This window comes from Tauraco erythrolophus, chromosome Z (assembly GCF_009769465.1).
Source record: "Tauraco erythrolophus isolate bTauEry1 chromosome Z, bTauEry1.pri, whole genome shotgun sequence".
NCBI lineage: Eukaryota > Metazoa > Chordata > Aves > Musophagiformes > Musophagidae > Tauraco > Tauraco erythrolophus.
In genome coordinates, this window is record NC_141496.1 from 19756751 (window position 1) to 19774762 (window position 18012).

An 18012-nucleotide genomic window follows, 5' to 3' on the forward strand; every position below is an offset into this window, starting at 1 on the left:
TGTTTCAGTCTCTCTCATAAAATCCGCGGATTATTTTCTCGATCCTTGGGATGACTTTTTTTTTTTTTTTTTTTTTTAATTACTCGGTTCTTTTGCCAGCTCGCAGCCCGCGAGGTCACTCGGGCCGGGGGGGCGGGGGGGGCGGGGCGGAGCAGGGAGCGGAGAGGGTCTCGGCATGCCCCGTGCGGAGAGGAGAGAGGATGATATTTGCAGAGCACCAGGCGGAAAGGCACAAAAGGTCCGAAACGCGCCCACCGTGCGCGGCCGCTCGCCCCTCGGCCAGCAGAGGTCGCCGCGCTACTCGCGCGCTGCCTGCGCGCCGCCTGCGCGCCCTGGCGCGGAGAGAGGCCGGCTGGGGACCGGCCGACCGGCCGGGGGACGGTCCCCCGCGGAGGGCGATCCCCCGGCACCGCGGTGCCGCCGCTGCCAGCGCCAAGCACCGCAACGCGCCCGGCGGCCCGGCGGGGCAGGCGGCTGCGCCGAGCGGCGGGGGGCTGCGGGGGCGCGCCGGGCCGCTGCGGGCCGCGGGGGCGCGGGGGAGGAGGGGGACACGGCGGTGCTCCCCCGGCCCGGGCGAGCGGCACACAGAGGCGACGCCGCAGTCCGAGTCGTTTTAAGTGAAATTGGCCGTTACTAAAGGTTTGCCCCAAACACGTGCCAGGCTGTCCGAAGCTGCCAGCGCCAGCAGTTAAGCTCCTGATAATTGCTTTTTGGTTTACACAGCCAACACGCAGAATTACAAAGTATGCCTATACCTAGTCTCTTACATATATATGCATGTACATAAACACCCCCACGTATATGTTTATCGGCAGCTTCTTGGGTGTGGAAGCGATCACCTAGCAGAGTTGCATTTCCCACTGTTTGTTTAAACGTCGAGTACGTAAAGTAACTGCGTGTGTGTGTGTGCGTGTGTATGTTTACAACCATATCTTTACCTCCTGACATATCTTGAGATCATTTCGAGACAGCTTAGTTATCTCTACTAGTGGCAGCGTTGGGTCCCACTTCTTGTTTGAAATAAAGCTGGAGGGGGGTGTTCGCTCCCGCAGCTACGGAAAGGAAAACATCTTGCCGACTAAGTTAGGACTCCGAGGAGGTGCGTTGTTTAATAGCTGTCTCATCAACAAACGCAAGTTTCAGAACTTTTTCTTGGTTGTTCCACTGAAGCCAGAATACGGACTTTTCCTCTCTTTCACCCAAACTCGGTTGCCTTTTGAAAAAATAGGACTTTGAAAAAAAAATATTTTCCTGATGAGTAGTGATTGGCGGGCACTTATACACTACGTTGATGAGGGCGGTGTAACCGCCCATATGGAACAGAACACAAAAGTGGGATCTAAACAAAATCAAAGGGGACGGTTAAGTGTGTGTGTGGGAGCAATTCGGAAGGGTTTGGGGTGGTCAGGCTCGGGAGCGGGTACAGTTTCGCGCACAGACCAAAGGAAAGGCACCGTGTAGCCTAAGCGGAGCCGGCCCTTGAGAAACACACACAAAGAAATCCGTGCCCACGGGAAAGTTGCGTTTTGCCTGGTTTGGGAAGCTTTCAGATAACCGCTCTCTGGAGCCCGCAGCCCCGCGGGGCCCGGTGCCCTCTGGGGCAGGCTACCGAGAGTCGTGCGCCGGTGCGGATCCGCGCTCGGCCGCGGATCTCGGGTCTGGGCTTCCCACGTCGCCTCCAGGGAGCAGCGCCGCAGAGCCGCGCAAACGGCGGAGTCCGCATCTTCTCTCCTGTTGTGTTTTGTTTGTTTGTTTGGTTTTGTTTTGTTTTGTTTGTTTGTTTTAAATAAGAATTTAAAGGGATTCTCCATTGGGAAAGGCAGAAGTTCTTCGCCTTTCTCTGCGAACCTCTGCTCCTGGCCAGCCTACGAAACCGTCTAAACAGAGGATGCATATCTATTTACAGATGGGAGAGGAGGGAAAGAAAAAGAAAAAAAAAAAAAAAAGAAAGGAAAAGGATTGAAAAACATAAATAGAATGGAAGGAGCGTTGATAGACAATTTAAGGTAAATATTTGTACCTTCTTCTTGTGTTTAACAGAAATACATGACTCTTTTATCCCCGGTTTTAAGAGAGAAGGAGGCTGGAAGACAAACATAAACAGTCCCATCTCGTGGCTGGGGCCATGCCCGGCGAGCCTGCCCTGCCGTCCCCACTCACGGGCAGCTCCGCCTGGGCAAGCCGGAGCGGTGGCTCCCGCCTGGGAAAGATAGACGGTCAGAAAGGAAATAGTTGGATTAACATCAGCCCCCCTCCCCCCCCCAAAAAAAAAATATATATAAATATATATATATATGGAAATGGTAAGCACAGCAGGGCAAGCCTGAGAGGGGGAAGGGGTGGAGGAGGCCGAGCGGGGCCGGGAAGGAAAATGAAAGGTGTGACGGGAGATAAGCAGCGGGCACGGAGGAGAGCGACAAGCAGAAAGTATAAAGGGAAATACAAATGAGGAGCGAGGAAAAGTTGCCTGCGAGAGCCCGAGCCGGGGACGCCGCGCCGCCAGACGCTGAAATATGATAATCAGAACAGCTGCGCCGCGCCGCCCGCAGCCAATGGGGGCCGCGCAGGCGTGACGTCCCCGCGCATGACGTCAGGCCAATGGCGAGCGGGCTGAGTTGGAGCAGAGAAGTTTGAGTAAGAGATAAGGGCGAGGCGAGTGCCCGAGCCGCCAGCGCCCAGTCCGGCACCGCCGCGCCGCCGCTCCGCTCCGCACCGCACCGCTCCGCGCCGTTCCCGCACCGCTGCCGCTCCGCGCACCGCACCGCACCGCACCGCGCGCCCCCTTCTCTGCGCAGCCCCGACAGTATCTCCCACGCCGGTGGTGTTTTGTTTTGCCTTTTTTTTTTTTTCCGAGTATTTTCTTTTTTTTTTTTTTTTTGCTTTTGTTATTACTACTTCTACTATATTTTTATTATTTTTATTTTTATTTTTAGCGACAGCTCTCAAACCTACTTTGGGGTCTTAAAACGAAACCGTACACCATTTCACTGTGGACATTACACCCTCTTACAGATATGGGCGACATGGGAGACCCACCAAAAAGTAAGGCGGAATTTTTACCGTTGTTGGAATAAATGTGCTGTCTGTTGTAATGGCCTCAAACAGGCGAACTGCTAAAGAGGTGAACTTCATTTGAATGGTAGAGAAGGTGCCTTTGTTGCCATGCCTGCATGCTTGCTATGTTTTAACCTCGTAGTCTTGTATGTTAATAGCCTGGGGTCCTACTCTCTTTTAAAGTTTGGGGAGCAGGCAGGATTTTAATGAGATCTCCAATCATGGAGCCTTAAATTATCGTCTTGCTAGACTGAGGTGAGGCTGTCTGACTATCCAGCACCTAGTCCATCTAGGGGAATCAGCATTAGACTTGCAAAAGAGAGCAAGTGACAACCGTAATGATGCTTGCTCTTGCTAGCAGCTTCGAGTCCCCTTTTCTATGGCAAAGGGCTGAATGGGAAGCGCACCCAGGCACACGCTCTTCGTTTCGAGTCAGAGCCTCTTAAAAAATTAAATCAAACATATAGGTGCTCTCCTCGTAAGGAAAGGAAGCCAACAAGCAAACAATAAAATAAAAACAAAACAACGAGGGAGTTTGGAGTTTTGATTCCTTGCAAGGCTTGCGAAATGAGGACCTTCACCCCGACGACTGTTCACATTTGCATTTTAACACGTATTCTGCCTCCTTTCTAAACGAGGCAAGGTTTTGACGGCACGCTTCAATTACTATCCAAAAGTGTAATACTCTTAAAAACAACAACAACAACAAAAAACCCAAACAACACTCCCAGAGTATGCCCTATAAAAGAACGACACTAAAAGTGTGTTTATCTCTGTAGGAGAGTAAACGGTTAGTCAATCATGTATTTATTTTCATTTCAGAAAAACGCCTGATTTCCCTATGTGTTGGTTGCGGCAATCAAATTCACGATCAGTATATTCTGAGGGTTTCTCCGGATTTGGAATGGCATGCGGCGTGTTTGAAGTGTGCAGAGTGTAATCAGTATTTGGACGAGACCTGTACGTGCTTTGTTAGGGATGGCAAAACCTACTGTAAAAGAGATTATATCAGGTACGCCATTTACGTTGTCTAATTCTTCGGTGAAATTTCTGTCTTTTTCTTTTCTTTTTTTTTTTTTTTTTAAACTTCATAAATCTGACAAAGGCAGGAAGAGGAAAAATTGTGAGAAAGAGGATGAAAAGACAATCGGTATGTTTTTAAGTGATTTCCCTATAGATAGACAGGCGAGGAAAAAAGTTAGAGTCCTCAAGTTTTTTATTCCACAGATTCAAATGCAAATTTCTGTGTAAACAAACCACATTCGGGAACAGCTAGCGACTGTGTGGGACCCTCCTGGGGACTTTGGCAATGCATCCTGAGATTCTAACAAAGTGGAAAATCGTAGGTAATGGAGAATATTTTCAAAAGTGTAGATATTACGAACAACACGGAACTAACCGATTTTTAACACAACCTGAGAAACGCACGCATCTCTCAGTGTTTTTGCAAAGGCATAATGGCATTCATAAGAAAGGTACTTCAAGCATGTATGCCGTAAAAATAAATACGCGAGGGGGAAGGGGAGGACGGGGGAACGGGACCAAAAAACTATTTAAACTAGGCCTATTAAAAAAAAAGAAAAACAAAACCAAAACTGAAGTTCTCTTCAGAATGAAGGATCCTTTTACGGTGAGGTTAAAATCTACACCGAAATGTTTCTTCACTAAAATAACTGACATTTAATCTTTTTAAATATTAACCCCTTTGGTGATATCTGACTGCCTTTTCTTTCTTATCTTATCTGTACTGATGAATTAGACAGAGCAGATCAAATTGCCCATCATCTGTTCGCGAACAATTGGGTATATTTAGATAATGGAACCGCTTCCTTCCTCACATTAAAATCTGGTAACTGATAAAATGTGAGAGTTGCCAATCCTGACACTACAGAGAAACCAAAGCAGGAATTTCGAGTGTGTTTATTATTTGTGCTCCTGGGTCATGCTGATCCGTTTCAGTGTCGTCTACTGGGTTTGCCAAATCAGAACTTTGTACGACACTGAAGTATGGACAATAGTTTTTTTTACTGAAAGTTTTGGGAGCAAGTACCTACCTAGCCACCTAAGATATCTTTTCTAGTTACTCTGTGAGTCTAAATTGAAATAAAGCACTCGAGTCTTTCCTTCTCCACTGCACAATTCATAAGCAGCTCATTCCTTCAAGCCATGTGGTGAGATTATTCTCGAAGTTTTACCACGGCGAGAAACAGTCCACTTTTACTATTTTTCGTCTTTCTTTCTTTACTTTTAAATGCACTTTGGAGCCGTGCTTTTAGATATTGTCCTTTCACTAATTTCAAACGAAAGGAAAACATTTGGATTGAGATGTGCTCACTTACTTCCTGCAAGAACTCAGCGGGCGAAATTTAAACAACAAAAAGAATTGCATCGCTGTTAAGGTTATACAGAGTACATTTATTTGCTACGATTTTTAAAGATGCACGTTACGTGCCACTCGACTTCAAATTAAACCGTGAGCCAATCTATAACTGTCAGGCATGTGGGCACCCCCCCTCACCCAACTTTTGTACCTATTAATGCATGCACTTCGCGATCGCTCTGTTCTTCTGCCCTTTAACTGTTTGATTGATTTTTTTTTTTCTCAAAATGTTGTAAATCGGAAATATGCAGCTCATAACGTAGGATGAGTACACCTCTATAGCGACAGTAGCTGAAGATGCGCGTAAATAAACATCCGTACCCACAAGCATTATAGCACAGACTGTATTTCTAAAGAAGCATACTGGTGAGGAAGGGTGTGTGGGTGAATATCAGCTCAGCTTTAGGAACAGCTTTTACAGTTCCGTGGACCGTGTTGCGTGCACATGTGCGTGTATCCGTACATTTGCGGAAAGATGTTAATTTTACTTAATACCAGGGAGGCTGGATAAGGAAGCGCTCGGTGGGAGCCGAGAGACTGCAGTTCTAGACACCCGAGTTGGAGCATTTTCCCATGTTCATCTACTGATGGATGAACTGTCCCCCTGCCCTCCACGGGAGACGAGAAACCTGCCACCCGCTCCGACGTGTAACCCCAGAAACCCATTGTTTGCCGTGCGGGGCTGTCAGCGAGAAGTTGCCCTTTCACTGCAGCCGGAGGGCTTGAGCCGGGCTCAAGGTGGGAGCGTCAGCAGGAGGGGAGACGGGGCAGGGAGGATGAGGTAGGGGCAGGCTGCGGAGCCGGGGCACCCAAAATGCCTTTTAGTAGGGGACAGGGGAGGGGAGTTACACTACTATACATGTGAGTGTGTATATGTATAAGGAGAGGGGTGTGTGTGTGAATATGTTGTTGTAGAAAATGAACCTGGTGAGAGAGGACAAGGCAAAGAGCCCCGGCCGCTGGAAGAGCCACCCCTGCCGCGTCCCAGAGGCTGGGCTGCGGGCAGCCCGGGCACGCTTTAAGCGGCAGAAATCCTGAGTGGGTTCCTCGCAAAAATAACACCGTTTGGTGAGGCTGGCACGTTTGTGCCTGGGCAGCGAATGGCAGCTTCGCCGGCCTCACCTTTTCCCGGTCTACTCGGGCGGTCTGGTTCAGCCCCGGGCCAGGCTAGGTCAGGTCCTCTCGCCGTGAGGAGGGAGGGGGACAGGGACGGCTCCTCGCCTGCTGCAGCCCAGGCGCTGGGGCAGGACGGAGAGGTCGGCATCTCCTCGGGGAGGAAAAGGGTTACTGTTTTGTTTCTCTCTCTGTTTCGCCTTCCACCTACACCGCACTTTTCCTCCTCCCTCTCCTTGCCCACCTGTGTGTCTGAGTCCCGACTGCCTTTTACAGCGTGGGGTCTGGGGCATTGGCAGCAAACGAATCTGTTTTATTTCTTTCCGCTTCTGTACTTTCAAGGCTTGTTTAACTAGTGGACTTTGTGTGGCGCGTCTACGCGGGGCAACGGGGCTGCCCACGAGCGGGAGTGAAAACCTCTCTCTTTCTTTTTCCCTTTCTGCACACTCCCCCCCCCCCCCCCCCCCCCGCCATCCTTCCCTGCCCTCCCCTTCCCCCTCCCGTGCTCTCCCTTCTTCCCTCCCTCCCTCCCTCCCTCCCTCCCTCCCTCCCTCCCTTTTCCTTCTTTCTGGGCTGGGCCCTGCTCAGGTTATACGGCATCAAGTGCGCCAAGTGCAGCATCGGCTTCAGCAAGAATGACTTCGTGATGCGCGCCCGCGCCAAGGTGTACCACATCGAGTGTTTCCGCTGCGTGGCCTGCAGCCGCCAGCTCATCCCCGGCGATGAATTCGCGCTGCGGGAGGACGGCCTCTTCTGCCGGGCGGACCACGACGTGGTGGAGCGGGCCAGCCTGGGCGCCGGGGACCCCCTCAGCCCCCTGCACCCCGCCCGGCCGCTGCAGATGGCAGGTACCGCCCGCACCCGGCGCCGCGGAAGCTCGCGGGGTTCGGCGCCGCCCGGCCCGGCGCCTGGAGTGGGGAAGGGGGGGGGCCCGCCGCCTGCAGCGGGTCCCGCGCCCCCGCGGAAAGGCGGCCGAGAGCGTGCGCGCCCGCGGAGCGGCGGCGGCGGCTCGCCCCGCGCCCGGGGCTGCCGCGGGTCCGGCTGCTGCCAGAAGCGCCCCGTACGCGGCCCGCGAGAGGCGGAGACACCTGGGCAGGGGGCCGCTCCCCCGCCAGCCTGCGCCCCTCCTGCTCCGACCGCGCACCGGGCGCGGGAGTTACCCCCTCCCCCCTCCTCGAGCCCGGGGCAGCCGGGAGCCCAAGTCGGAGAGGGACGAGCCGCCGCGGGGAGCAGGTCTGCGGCAAAGCACGGACCCCTCCGCCTCCCGAGCGTGGAAAAGCTGTTCCAAGCACTGCTGGAACCGGGGGCCGAAAAGAGAGAGACTTCATAACTACAGGCGAGCACTTAGGCTGTAATTTAAAACTGTCAACAAGCTAATCTTCGGTAATTGCCTTTTAAAGTGACTCTGCCTTCTTGAAATGACGTTTTGTGTGATTTCACGAGAATTTCACCTTAAAACTCGGCGCTGTAACTTCAGAGTCGCCCCATCTTACAACTTGACTTGCGCTTTTAGTTCTCGACGGGTACATCAGACACTCGGAGAGGCTCAGCTTTAGGAAGGGGCACGCCTCTAAGGCGAACTGGGCAGGGCAACACAAGGTCGGCCGGCGTTATTGCTGTCGAGTACCTGTAACTCTAAAGGTTATTTACAAACACAGCAATGTTTAAATGGGCTCATTTCCCGCTTCTGAGATGCTTTCAGGTGACATATCTATATATAGGGAGAAAACAATCCCGTAGCTGATCATGCCAGAGTTTTAGAGAGCTCCCTGTAATGTGTTTGTGCATGTCTCCGAAAGGCACACTGTGTCGGCAGGCACAATACTGCTAAGATTTGAAGCCTTCGTATTTTATCTTAATCGCATTTGCTGATTTATTACTATAATCAGGAAAGTCGGAACCCGACTGTACAAAAGCGAGCTCTTCCGAATATTAGCTAGCTAGATTTTTGGGGGGAAAAAAAGAAAAGTTTTTACTTTTCCCTCGCCTGGGTCAAATTACCTAGATAGATAGACAGCTACAGCTACACAATACACACAAGAACAGCAGAATCACACGAATATTTTTAGCTCGTGATGTGACGCTACCCGTAGATTTGCATATCCTGACGTTTTCCGCGAGTTGCTAAGTTTGTTCCCCTTTTAAAGAATTGGCGAAACATTCATATTTTAAAAGTATTCTACAAAAGTCTACATAAATTCACCCAGCACCTCCACTTTCTATGATAGACTCCGTCTTCCCGGCTCTGGGATACGGGGCTCTCACAGGATTTTCCTTCGCGGTCAGGGCGCAGCGGATTTGGCTTATTTTGCTTTGATTTGGAAGCATCAAACTACCGGGAGCTGTCGCGCGTTATCTCGGCCTCTGGCTAAACTGAGCTAGATTCAGTATACAAGAAACAGATCCGAATTATGATTAATTTAAGAAGCAGTCTTTCGTTAATTTTCGGGCCAAAAATCTGTTTTGGTGATTTGTCAGGAAATAAATACATAAACCACTCCCCCTCCTTTCCTAGCGCACGCACACCTTAGCGAACTCGCCCTCCCCTGTCAAGTTTCATACAGGTTCAAGCTTCTGTCATTAAGTGTTTTAGGGGGGTGGTTTGTTTTTGCAAATTAATTGTCTGTGGAGTCAGAAATGTCAGTTCTGTCACTCCATCAGCGCGTAAAGCAGAGGAGGCTGCAGGAGCCCCGATAGATCGGCTGCTTGAACGGCCTTTGAAAGAGGGTTCATCACCACCCCCGCCCCCGCCTCCCCCTGTCCCACCAGCTTAGATTCGCAGCCTCTGCAGACTCCCTGCTTCCTACTGACGGGGACCCTGTTCCTCCTTTCCCTTACAGCAGAACCTATCTCTGCCAGACAGCCGGCTCTGCGACCCCACGTCCACAAGCAGCCGGAGAAGACCACCCGAGTCCGGACCGTCCTTAATGAAAAACAGCTTCACACCTTGAGGACCTGCTACGCTGCCAACCCCAGACCTGACGCCCTCATGAAAGAGCAACTGGTAGAAATGACTGGCCTCAGCCCGAGGGTCATCAGGGTTTGGTTTCAAAACAAGCGGTGCAAGGACAAAAAAAGGAGCATTATGATGAAGCAGCTTCAGCAGCAGCAACCCAATGACAAAACTGTAAGTGGCTTCAGCCTCTGACCGTGCGCTGCCTTCCTTCCCGAGGAGAAACGCCTGGGCTATGTCCAGCCCGGCCAACCCCTGGGGTCGGTTTGACGCTTTTGATTTTGTGGGAGCCCCCTTAAAACAAAGAAAATGATGCCTTTTAACTTTTATCCGCTCGTTTCTGCTGTCAGTGCAATTAAACCAGACCAGAGCGAGAAGCCGATACAGGCTGCTCAAGCGAACACGTCTTTTTGTGGGGCTAAGGATACGCAGCGGATTAGACTAACTTCTCTGCAGTACGAATCGCGACCTGCAGAGCTTATGGGATGTAGTAAGCCCAGCCTTGTGTAACATTTATACTGCAAATGCGAAGGACACCTTGAGGGGAAAATGACGCTTTCGCCCTCTTCAATGGTTTTACGAAGGAGTAAACCCAAATGTAAAACCCATGAGTAAAAGGGAAATTTGGTATATTTTCTTAGCACTTTATATACTGCAATGTGTATGTGTGTGTTTGTCAGTGCACTTACTTTCTCTCTTACTGGAGAAAAAGACAAATACAACGCAAGTTTTTTCGAATTATCATCGTGTTTACAGATCATTTAAAATATATATATAGCTCTCGCACAGAAGTAGGTTGAGTTTTGTCTGTGGATGTCATTGTTGGGTAACACGGGCATATGCGCCGGGCTCTGCAGAGCAAACTGGCTGTCTCCATTTGAACCCGACTTTTTTTTCTTTTTTTTTTTTTCTTTTTCATTCCCCGCCCCCCCCCCCCCCCCCCGTTATTTTTAGTCCACTTGAAGAAGAGTCTGTTATTCTCCCTGTGTATATTGACTGACCTGAGAAAGACTATTAATTCGTAAGGCTGCCTAGTTAAGTGGAATTTAAGGAGTTTCATTTTACCCTGTTGGAATGCAATAAAACACGATGTTATTAACTCGCCTGAACAATCTATTCGTCGAGGCTTGGTGTTATTTTGTACACAGTGCCTGCACCACAGGGCATACTGGGAGGGCTGGAGGTGGTTTTTTGTTGTTGTTGTTTTTTGGTTTGTTTTTTTTTTTTTTTTTTTTTTTAAGAGCGCGATACTGACGTACCCCAGGTTTGCCGTGCAATGGATATACGATACAGTTAAGGTCATGCAGAACAAAACCAGCCTGGATGCAACGTGGAAAAGGAGCATGATTAACCGTTTCTCGTGCCGAGGCGTGCATCGGCAGCCAAGATACGGAGTGCTCGTGTTTAAGAAAGCTCGGGGCGGAGGGGGGTATGCCTTGAGAGAAATAGGAGGATTAAAGGGAAAGAAAGTAAACTTCCACCGCGATAAATGCAGCGGGGTAGAAACAGGCTGACCTAGAGTAGAATAGAGTAAGACATTCACAGCAGATTAACAAAGCAAATACAAGCGACTGTATAGATAAGATAGAAAGCAGTTTATTGACTCAGCGCTTATATACAATAAAGTTAACCAAGCTCATTAACATCTTTCGCTGGGCTGTTTACAGAATATCCAAGGGATGACAGGAACTCCGATGGTGGCTGCTAGTCCGGAGAGACATGACGGTGGTTTACAGGCGAACCCGGTGGAGGTGCAGAGTTACCAGCCGCCCTGGAAAGTACTGAGTGACTTCGCCTTGCAGAGTGACATCGATCAACCTGCTTTTCAGCAACTAGTAAGTGTCGATTCCCAGCTGGAGCAGGCCAGCCTGTACCCGGGGCAGGGCAATGGGGGATCCTCCAAACGTGCCGGATGCCCTCAGAAAGATGAGCAATCCACACTAGCTGGGTTTTCCTGAAATTGCAAGGTGGGCATGATGGCACTCTGTAAACGTGGCCAACTGAACTGGTTTAATAGTGCTTGGTGCAGAATCTACCTCAGTGCGCAGCAGAGCTCTTGCTGATTTGAGCAGGAGCTGGATAAGGCCCGACCCAGGCCTGAGACTGACTTCGCTCGCACACTCCTGAAAACTGAAGATCTCTCTACCCAGAGAACTAAAACACTCTTCAGGTGTCATTTAGTTGTACGTACATTTGTGAAAGCAGTTTCTAAAATTCTCCCCAATCCTCCTCAGGGCCGATTTTGCCTTTATGCGACAGGGTAGGTTTTAAATATATGATTGTAACGTCAGCCTGTGCCCTTGTTTTGTCACACAAACATGAATAGCTTAATTAAATTTTTGAAGTCCTTATTTTAAGCATGTACCTCTAGATATAACTTTATATACCTAGATATACATATGTACACATGAAGATATATGTATATATAACTTACAATAAATGTTGTGCTTTGGAAAGGGAATAGTTAGTATGCATTTACTTGAAAAATTCAAACAATATAATGAACTGCATTAAGTCAAAAGAAAACAGACCTTTTAGAACAAATTCTGTTCTTAACTCACTTCTGTATGCCTAAATGATTTAGCAGCTCAATATCATGTATATATCATGTACAATATTTAGGTCCAACAAGGCGAATAAAGGACAGAAGTTCAGCCTTAACTCAATTTTTTGGCCTAAGTGTGTTAAAACCAGGTCTTTAAAATAGTAAGGTACATTGTGTATGGTTTTTCAGTGATCCAAAATAATGATGAAAAATTAACATATAGACCCTTTTTTGATCTGTTGGGCATTTTTCAACACAAAGTGATGCAAGATGAAAGTTTGTAGCCTTATTTAGGATTGTTTTCAGACCTTTTCAGTTTAGTATCATGCTCTCTTTCAGGATCACTTTTCTTTTGCCCAGTGGCAGGCTGCAGCCTGCTTCTCTCCCCTGGCACACCATGCTCACTTGGAAAGCTGTAGCACAGCAGCAAGGCTGTTTGCATCATCTTACCTCTAGAGCAACCACAGGTTTTCCTGCTTTAATCAAGCTGTCAAGCAGACATAAGAAAAATTGATCTGCTTCTGCTGCCTTACTTATTGTGCCTTAACAGAATAGGAGACTTTAAAACCTTTGATACAGCGAGTTTTTGTATGGAGTAGTTTAAAAAAAAAAAAAAGGTAGGATGGCAGATGGATGCCTCAAATACATGCATGCGTATTGGTAGACAGATCATTAGACAAACAGATGAATATTGATACGTATTGGACCTAATGTCTGATACTGAAAAGAGTTAAAATAAAGAATTGTGGATGGAACAGACAGTTCAGCGACTGTTCAAGGCATGTCTCTGATCTGGAAAGGGCCTTAATCACAGGATCAGCCAGCTAAATAGGTGCCAAAAAATGCTTTCGGATTAGCACAGCTACACCCTTCAAATTATGCCTTTTCCCAAAGCTGCTCCTAAACTAACGGGAGAGTGCAGGGCACATTAGGATGCAGAAGTGTGACCTTTTTTATCAAACTGATTCTCATTAAAAGGCAATAGCACGCGCTTCAGATCACAAATGAAAGACGATGGTTTGTTTCAAATGTGTTCTGCTCCTGGATGCTCCTTCCAGGTTTATATTAGTACGTGCATGAAAGGGGAAAGAAGTAACCTTGCAGTTTCATGTCAAAAAAACACATGCACTCTTAAATAATTGACTATAACATCCTGTTGGGATTGCCAGTTGCCACTTTTGCAAGACAGGGAAGAAGGCCTCATTAAAAAGTTTGTTTATTTCCTTAATTCTTCAGTCCTTTTTAAAAAAAGTTTTTCTTTTTACCTGCTTTTTTTTTTTTTTTGGTGATTTGGCCGAAGGCCTGAAGAAAATTCCTGTGAAGTCAGTGGGGAAGCTAAATAAAGTAACGAGCAGTGACACAGCCTCCCGTGGAGACGTATCAGGCCATTCGGCTGCATGCCTGTGTATTTACTTTTGCGTTCTTCTTTGCCTTTGCCTGCTACTTTTCTTTGATTGTTACAGTTGTAACAACACTTCTTTTTCTTCTTTTTTCTTTTCTTTTTTTTTTTTTTTTTTTGGCAGGTTAATTTTTCAGAAGGAGGACCCGGTTCCAATTCTACTGGAAGTGAAGTAGCATCGATGTCCTCTCAGCTGCCAGATACGCCCAACAGCATGGTAGCCAGTCCTATTGAGGCATGAGGAACATTGATTCAGATTTCTGTTGTTGTTGTTTCTGCCCTTACCGTCACCCCTGTTGGAGAAAGCGGGAAAGTGATCGGTTGGGACTTCAAAATTTAGTGGGGATAAATATTTAACAATCTTATAATGAACCTAGCAAGGAACTGCTCCATGAGATGAACGGAGTCATGTTTGAAAAAACAAGGTAATATGGTAGCAACACTGTGAAGACAATCATGGGATCTTACTAGAATAAATACTAAAAAAATAAAAAAACAAAACACAAAACAAAAAAACTAACCCGCGCTATCAATGATCAGAGGAGGATCGAAAAGACGTTTTCAAAACGTGAAGGATTTGTACTCGTGGATCTCAAAAAAAAAAAAAAAGGAAAAAAAAATCTTTTCATTTGACTGCACATCTTAGGGAGAAACCAAGGTAGAGGGACTTTCTATCCAGTCCCTCCCAATCCGAATGGTGCTGTTTCTATATTGGGGATTGCCTTGCCAAAAGGAGCTCCAGTCGGTTTTCCATCGTCAGGAAAGAGACGATTTGACCCTGCATTGTTGAAAGATTCATTGCAGGAAGGTGGAGCTGCATTGGTTTGCAATGTTGTTTTTAGTTGACTCTTAACAAGGGGTTGTTTCCTGGGTCTCTTCTAGCATGTACTGTAGCGGGGTTTTGATTTTGTTTGGTTGAGATCCACCCTCTATCAAGTTTGAAGCGATTAAAAATAGGTTTTTGAATTGCTCTTTCAAAACCAATTTATAAAAGCATTGCAACAAGGTATACCTCTATTTTGCCACAAAGCGTCTCGGGATTGTGTTTGAAATGTGTCCGTCCAAGAACCTTCCCCTCCCCCAGAGATGTGTATAGTTAAAACGACTGTTTTTCTCTCTTTCTCTTTCTCTTTCTCTCTCTCTCTCTCTCCATAAAGAGAAAAAAAGTTTTAAAAAAAGTAAAAGGAAAAAGAAAAAAAAAACACATTCTTTTTGTTTGCTCTTGCATTACAAAATTATAAAGTAATTTATTATTTATTATCGGAAGACTTGCCACTTTTCATGTCATTTGACTATTTTTTTGTTTGGTGAAGTAAAAGAAAAAATGAAAAAAAAAAAAAACAACAAAAAAAGAAAAGTTTGTACCGTGGTCTTTGAATTATGTGTCTAATTCTATGTGGTTTTCGTCTTTTTTTTTTTTCTTAAATATTATGTGAAATAAAAGCGCCATATGTAGAACTATTATATCTTCAGGACTATGTCACTAAATAAGCGTTTGGAATAGAGAAAATAATAATAATATTAAATAATGAACAAAGTTCCCTCTTTTAAATATTTACAAGTTAGCAGCTAAAATACCTGAAATAAAATATTGCATGCAAAGCAGGTCGTTAGTGAATAAAAGGAGTGTGATATTTTATTGCAAGTATTAACGACCAGCTTGTAAATTTCTGTTTCAACAACTATATCAGGGCTAGTTGGATGCCTTAGCTTTCAATCGATAACGTTAGAAATTCTCTTGTGTCCCCCCCCATCCCTTGCCCTTAAAAGTGATATTACTCTAGGCATGATCTGACTTAACGTTAAGACATCTAAAGAACTGGGAACTCAAGCTTTTTGCTGAGTTCTATTATTTTTAAAAAATAATAAAAAGAAAGTGCTGTATACCAAAGCCTCGTTGTTGAGATTGTTGAAGTGACCTGTACTTTAAGTATAAGCTCCTGATACAAGGGACGCCTTTTGCTTAACAAGTCAAGTATGACCATTATTTATCAGTGTCTGCTGTCAAAACGATTGAAAAATGCTGCAGGAGGAATAAGTTGAGGGGATATTGCTATGAAATTGCACGTACAGTGTTCCTAATTTTCTGTCGACTTCCCTCTCTTCACTCCCTCTTTTCTTCCTTTTTTAATTTGCGGGGGAGAGGGTGGTGAAAGCTAGTAACGTGGGCGATTTCTTGGGGAAAAGTAGAAAGAAGAAGAAAAAGAAGAAGAAAAAAAAATATGAAAGGGTTATTTTTGCTCCAATCCGAGTGCTCCCTAGCGCTCCCGGCTAGCACAAGACAAAGGCTCGCTTTAAAAAACCCTTTAGAACTGGAATATACAGAGATTTTTAGTCTGATAAAGACAAGTTGGTTTGCATGACAGTTTCTCCAAACCCTGATGTTTTCTTAACATAACCTTCTTTTTCTTCCCTCCTCACCATCTCAGCCCACCCTGAGCAAGCTCAGCTATAGACAAACCATTTCGACAGTACAGAGAACATGAAAAAAAAATAGGTTAAAGTCTAATACAAGGATTTCAATCATCCTGATTAGAAACTGGATTCATTTTGTATGCTCAAGTGTAATACATTTTTGAGTACTTGATAAATATTTAAATAAATATGAAATCTACCTTAAACCGTGTGGCCAGTAACCTTTGTGTTTTCATGCAGGATCAGAGGCTTGGTACGACGCTTCAGGGGGCGGGAGGGAGAAAGGGTGTCATTTCGGCCCGGTGGTCTAACCTGTAAGTTCTCTGAGTCGCTCTTACTGGCGGGAGAGGGGGGGAAACGGGGAGTTTGGAGACCGAGTCTCCGAGTCGGGGGTGGGGTGATGTCTTCAATTGGTGCTGAAAACCTGCAAGGTCAGGGCAACACGGGGGCCTTTGCGTTCGCCTTTTACCGTCTGCAGGATAAGGCGTAGGTGGGAAGCGCGGCCACTCCGCGGGGGAGGCGCAGGGCTACGCCAGGGCGGGGTGAGGGCGCGGGAGAGCAACCTGCGCGCCGGGGCGTTGCTGAGAGGTACCTCCCCCCCCGCCCCCCGCCAAGGGCAGGACCTTCGGGCCGGTGAAAGTCTGTCGTCTCCAAGGGCCTCTCAGAAGGGAAAGGGGAATTTTGACTGCGAGGGGGAAGGTTCCCCCGCAGCCTTGCGCGGACCGGCGCTGCGCGGCGCCCCACGGTCCCGGCGCGCCCTCCCGGCGGCTGGGGCTGCCGCCGAGATAAGCGGCCCGCCAGAAGGCAGGGGCTTGCGTTTGGGCTGCCAGCGGAGCGCCTTGCTCCTCGAAACTCCCGTGCTTTCGGGAGGCTGCACTCGCGCTCCGACTCCCCGCTTCTGCTGCGGGCTGCGGGCTGGAGCCCCGCTTGGGATGCGTGAGCATCCACACCTACAGCCGGCCTCCTGCCTGCACCCCCACGGAGGGCCTGAGCCCCCCCCGAGCCTTCCAGGGAGGCTGTGGTCGCTTCTGCGGCGGCCGTTTCGGGGTCTCCATGTCCCCTCGGCCGCCGTCACCCCGCTCCGGCCCGCTCCTCTGCGCAGACCTGCGGCCGCGGGATCACTCCTCGAAACCCCTTCAGTTAAACAAAACTCGTCTTATTTTAAGATTATTTTTAAGTTTGTTTCTTCTGCAGGGTGGAGAGGGTTCTTTGATGGCCTTCGGTTCCCTTTTCCGTTTCATGTATTTGTTGCATATTTCTTCCCTCCCCCAAAGCTTTTGAGTATTACCCACAGTGGAGCAAATAGAGACAAACTTTCGAGCGGTCCCTCCTGGTGCCTTCAGGAGAACACCCTTCCTGACCTCGGGCAGCAGGATTTGTGCAAGCTAGGGAAAACATCCTCTTCATGAAATGCGTGTCCTTACGGTGCTCTGTGCTGGTTCCTGCTCTGGTTCCTCTCCCCGATACGAGCGAGGGCGGCCGCCCGCAGCCTCAGGTCTGCCAGATTTCTTCTTGCTTCAGCCTCTCTTAATAATGTCAAATAAGGTATATTAAAACCTACTGTAATTTCTCTGAGAATTTTGTTTGCACACACAGAGGCCAATATTCAACCTCTTCTCATTTCAATATCTGTACCAGATTAATTAGCTCTCAGCATCTCCAGTTAACACAGCAGCGAGACGCAGGAGCCGGGGACATGAACTCCAGCGTTCAGATCAGTCTAACGTCTCAACAGTAAGTTCTTGCCTTTATATACATATGTATACACACATATTTTAACAGATCTACATTGAGTCACCCAAAAATGGGCAGCGGGGAAGGAATGAGGGCCCTCCCGGTGGTGCTTCGCCCTCGGGTCGCCGCAGCCCCAGCGCAGCGCCCGGGACGGAGCCGGAGCGGGTTCGGGGTCCGCGGTGCCGGGCGGGTTTCACGGGCACCGGGCCACCTTCTCCCCCTTCGCAAGCCCGAAACGCCGGCAGCTTTTTACGGTTCAAGGTGCCGCTGCTGGGCGCTTTGCGTGCTTCAGCGGAGCTGTAAGTAGTTAATAAAGGGGCTGGGAAAAGATCCTGTTTACTGATTGTTCCTGATTGTTGTTTTCTTGATAACAGAGCAAGCCACCGAATGACTGTTTGAGCTCAGGCGCCACAAACATA

The 18012-nt window shown here is 47.9% G+C and overlaps 1 protein-coding gene across 1 annotated transcript; it reads left to right on the forward strand.

The window, feature by feature from the left end:
- The first annotated feature begins 3014 nt into the window (after positions 1 to 3014).
- On the forward strand, positions 3015 to 13685 carry ISL1 (ISL LIM homeobox 1). The gene is made up of 6 exons (XM_086629615.1): positions 3015 to 3042; positions 3877 to 4066; positions 7136 to 7395; positions 9388 to 9674; positions 11168 to 11335; positions 13569 to 13685. The coding sequence occupies exons 1-6, from the start codon at positions 3015 to 3017 to the stop codon at positions 13683 to 13685; spliced, it is 1050 nt and encodes a 349-aa protein (XP_086485741.1).
- Positions 13686 to 18012: the final 4327 nt, after the last annotated feature.

Bases quoted from the DNA above. Each gene is read 5' to 3' on its own strand.
- ISL1 (XM_086629615.1), top strand. From the start codon at position 3,015: ATGGGCGACATGGGAGACCCACCAAAAA. The intron at 3,043-3,876 runs GTAAGGCGGAAT...TTTTCATTTCAG, and splicing joins CATGGGAGACCCACCAAAAA to AAAAACGCCTGATTTCCCTA. The intron at 11,336-13,568 runs GTAAGTGTCGAT...TTTTTTTGGCAG, and splicing joins AACCTGCTTTTCAGCAACTA to GTTAATTTTTCAGAAGGAGG.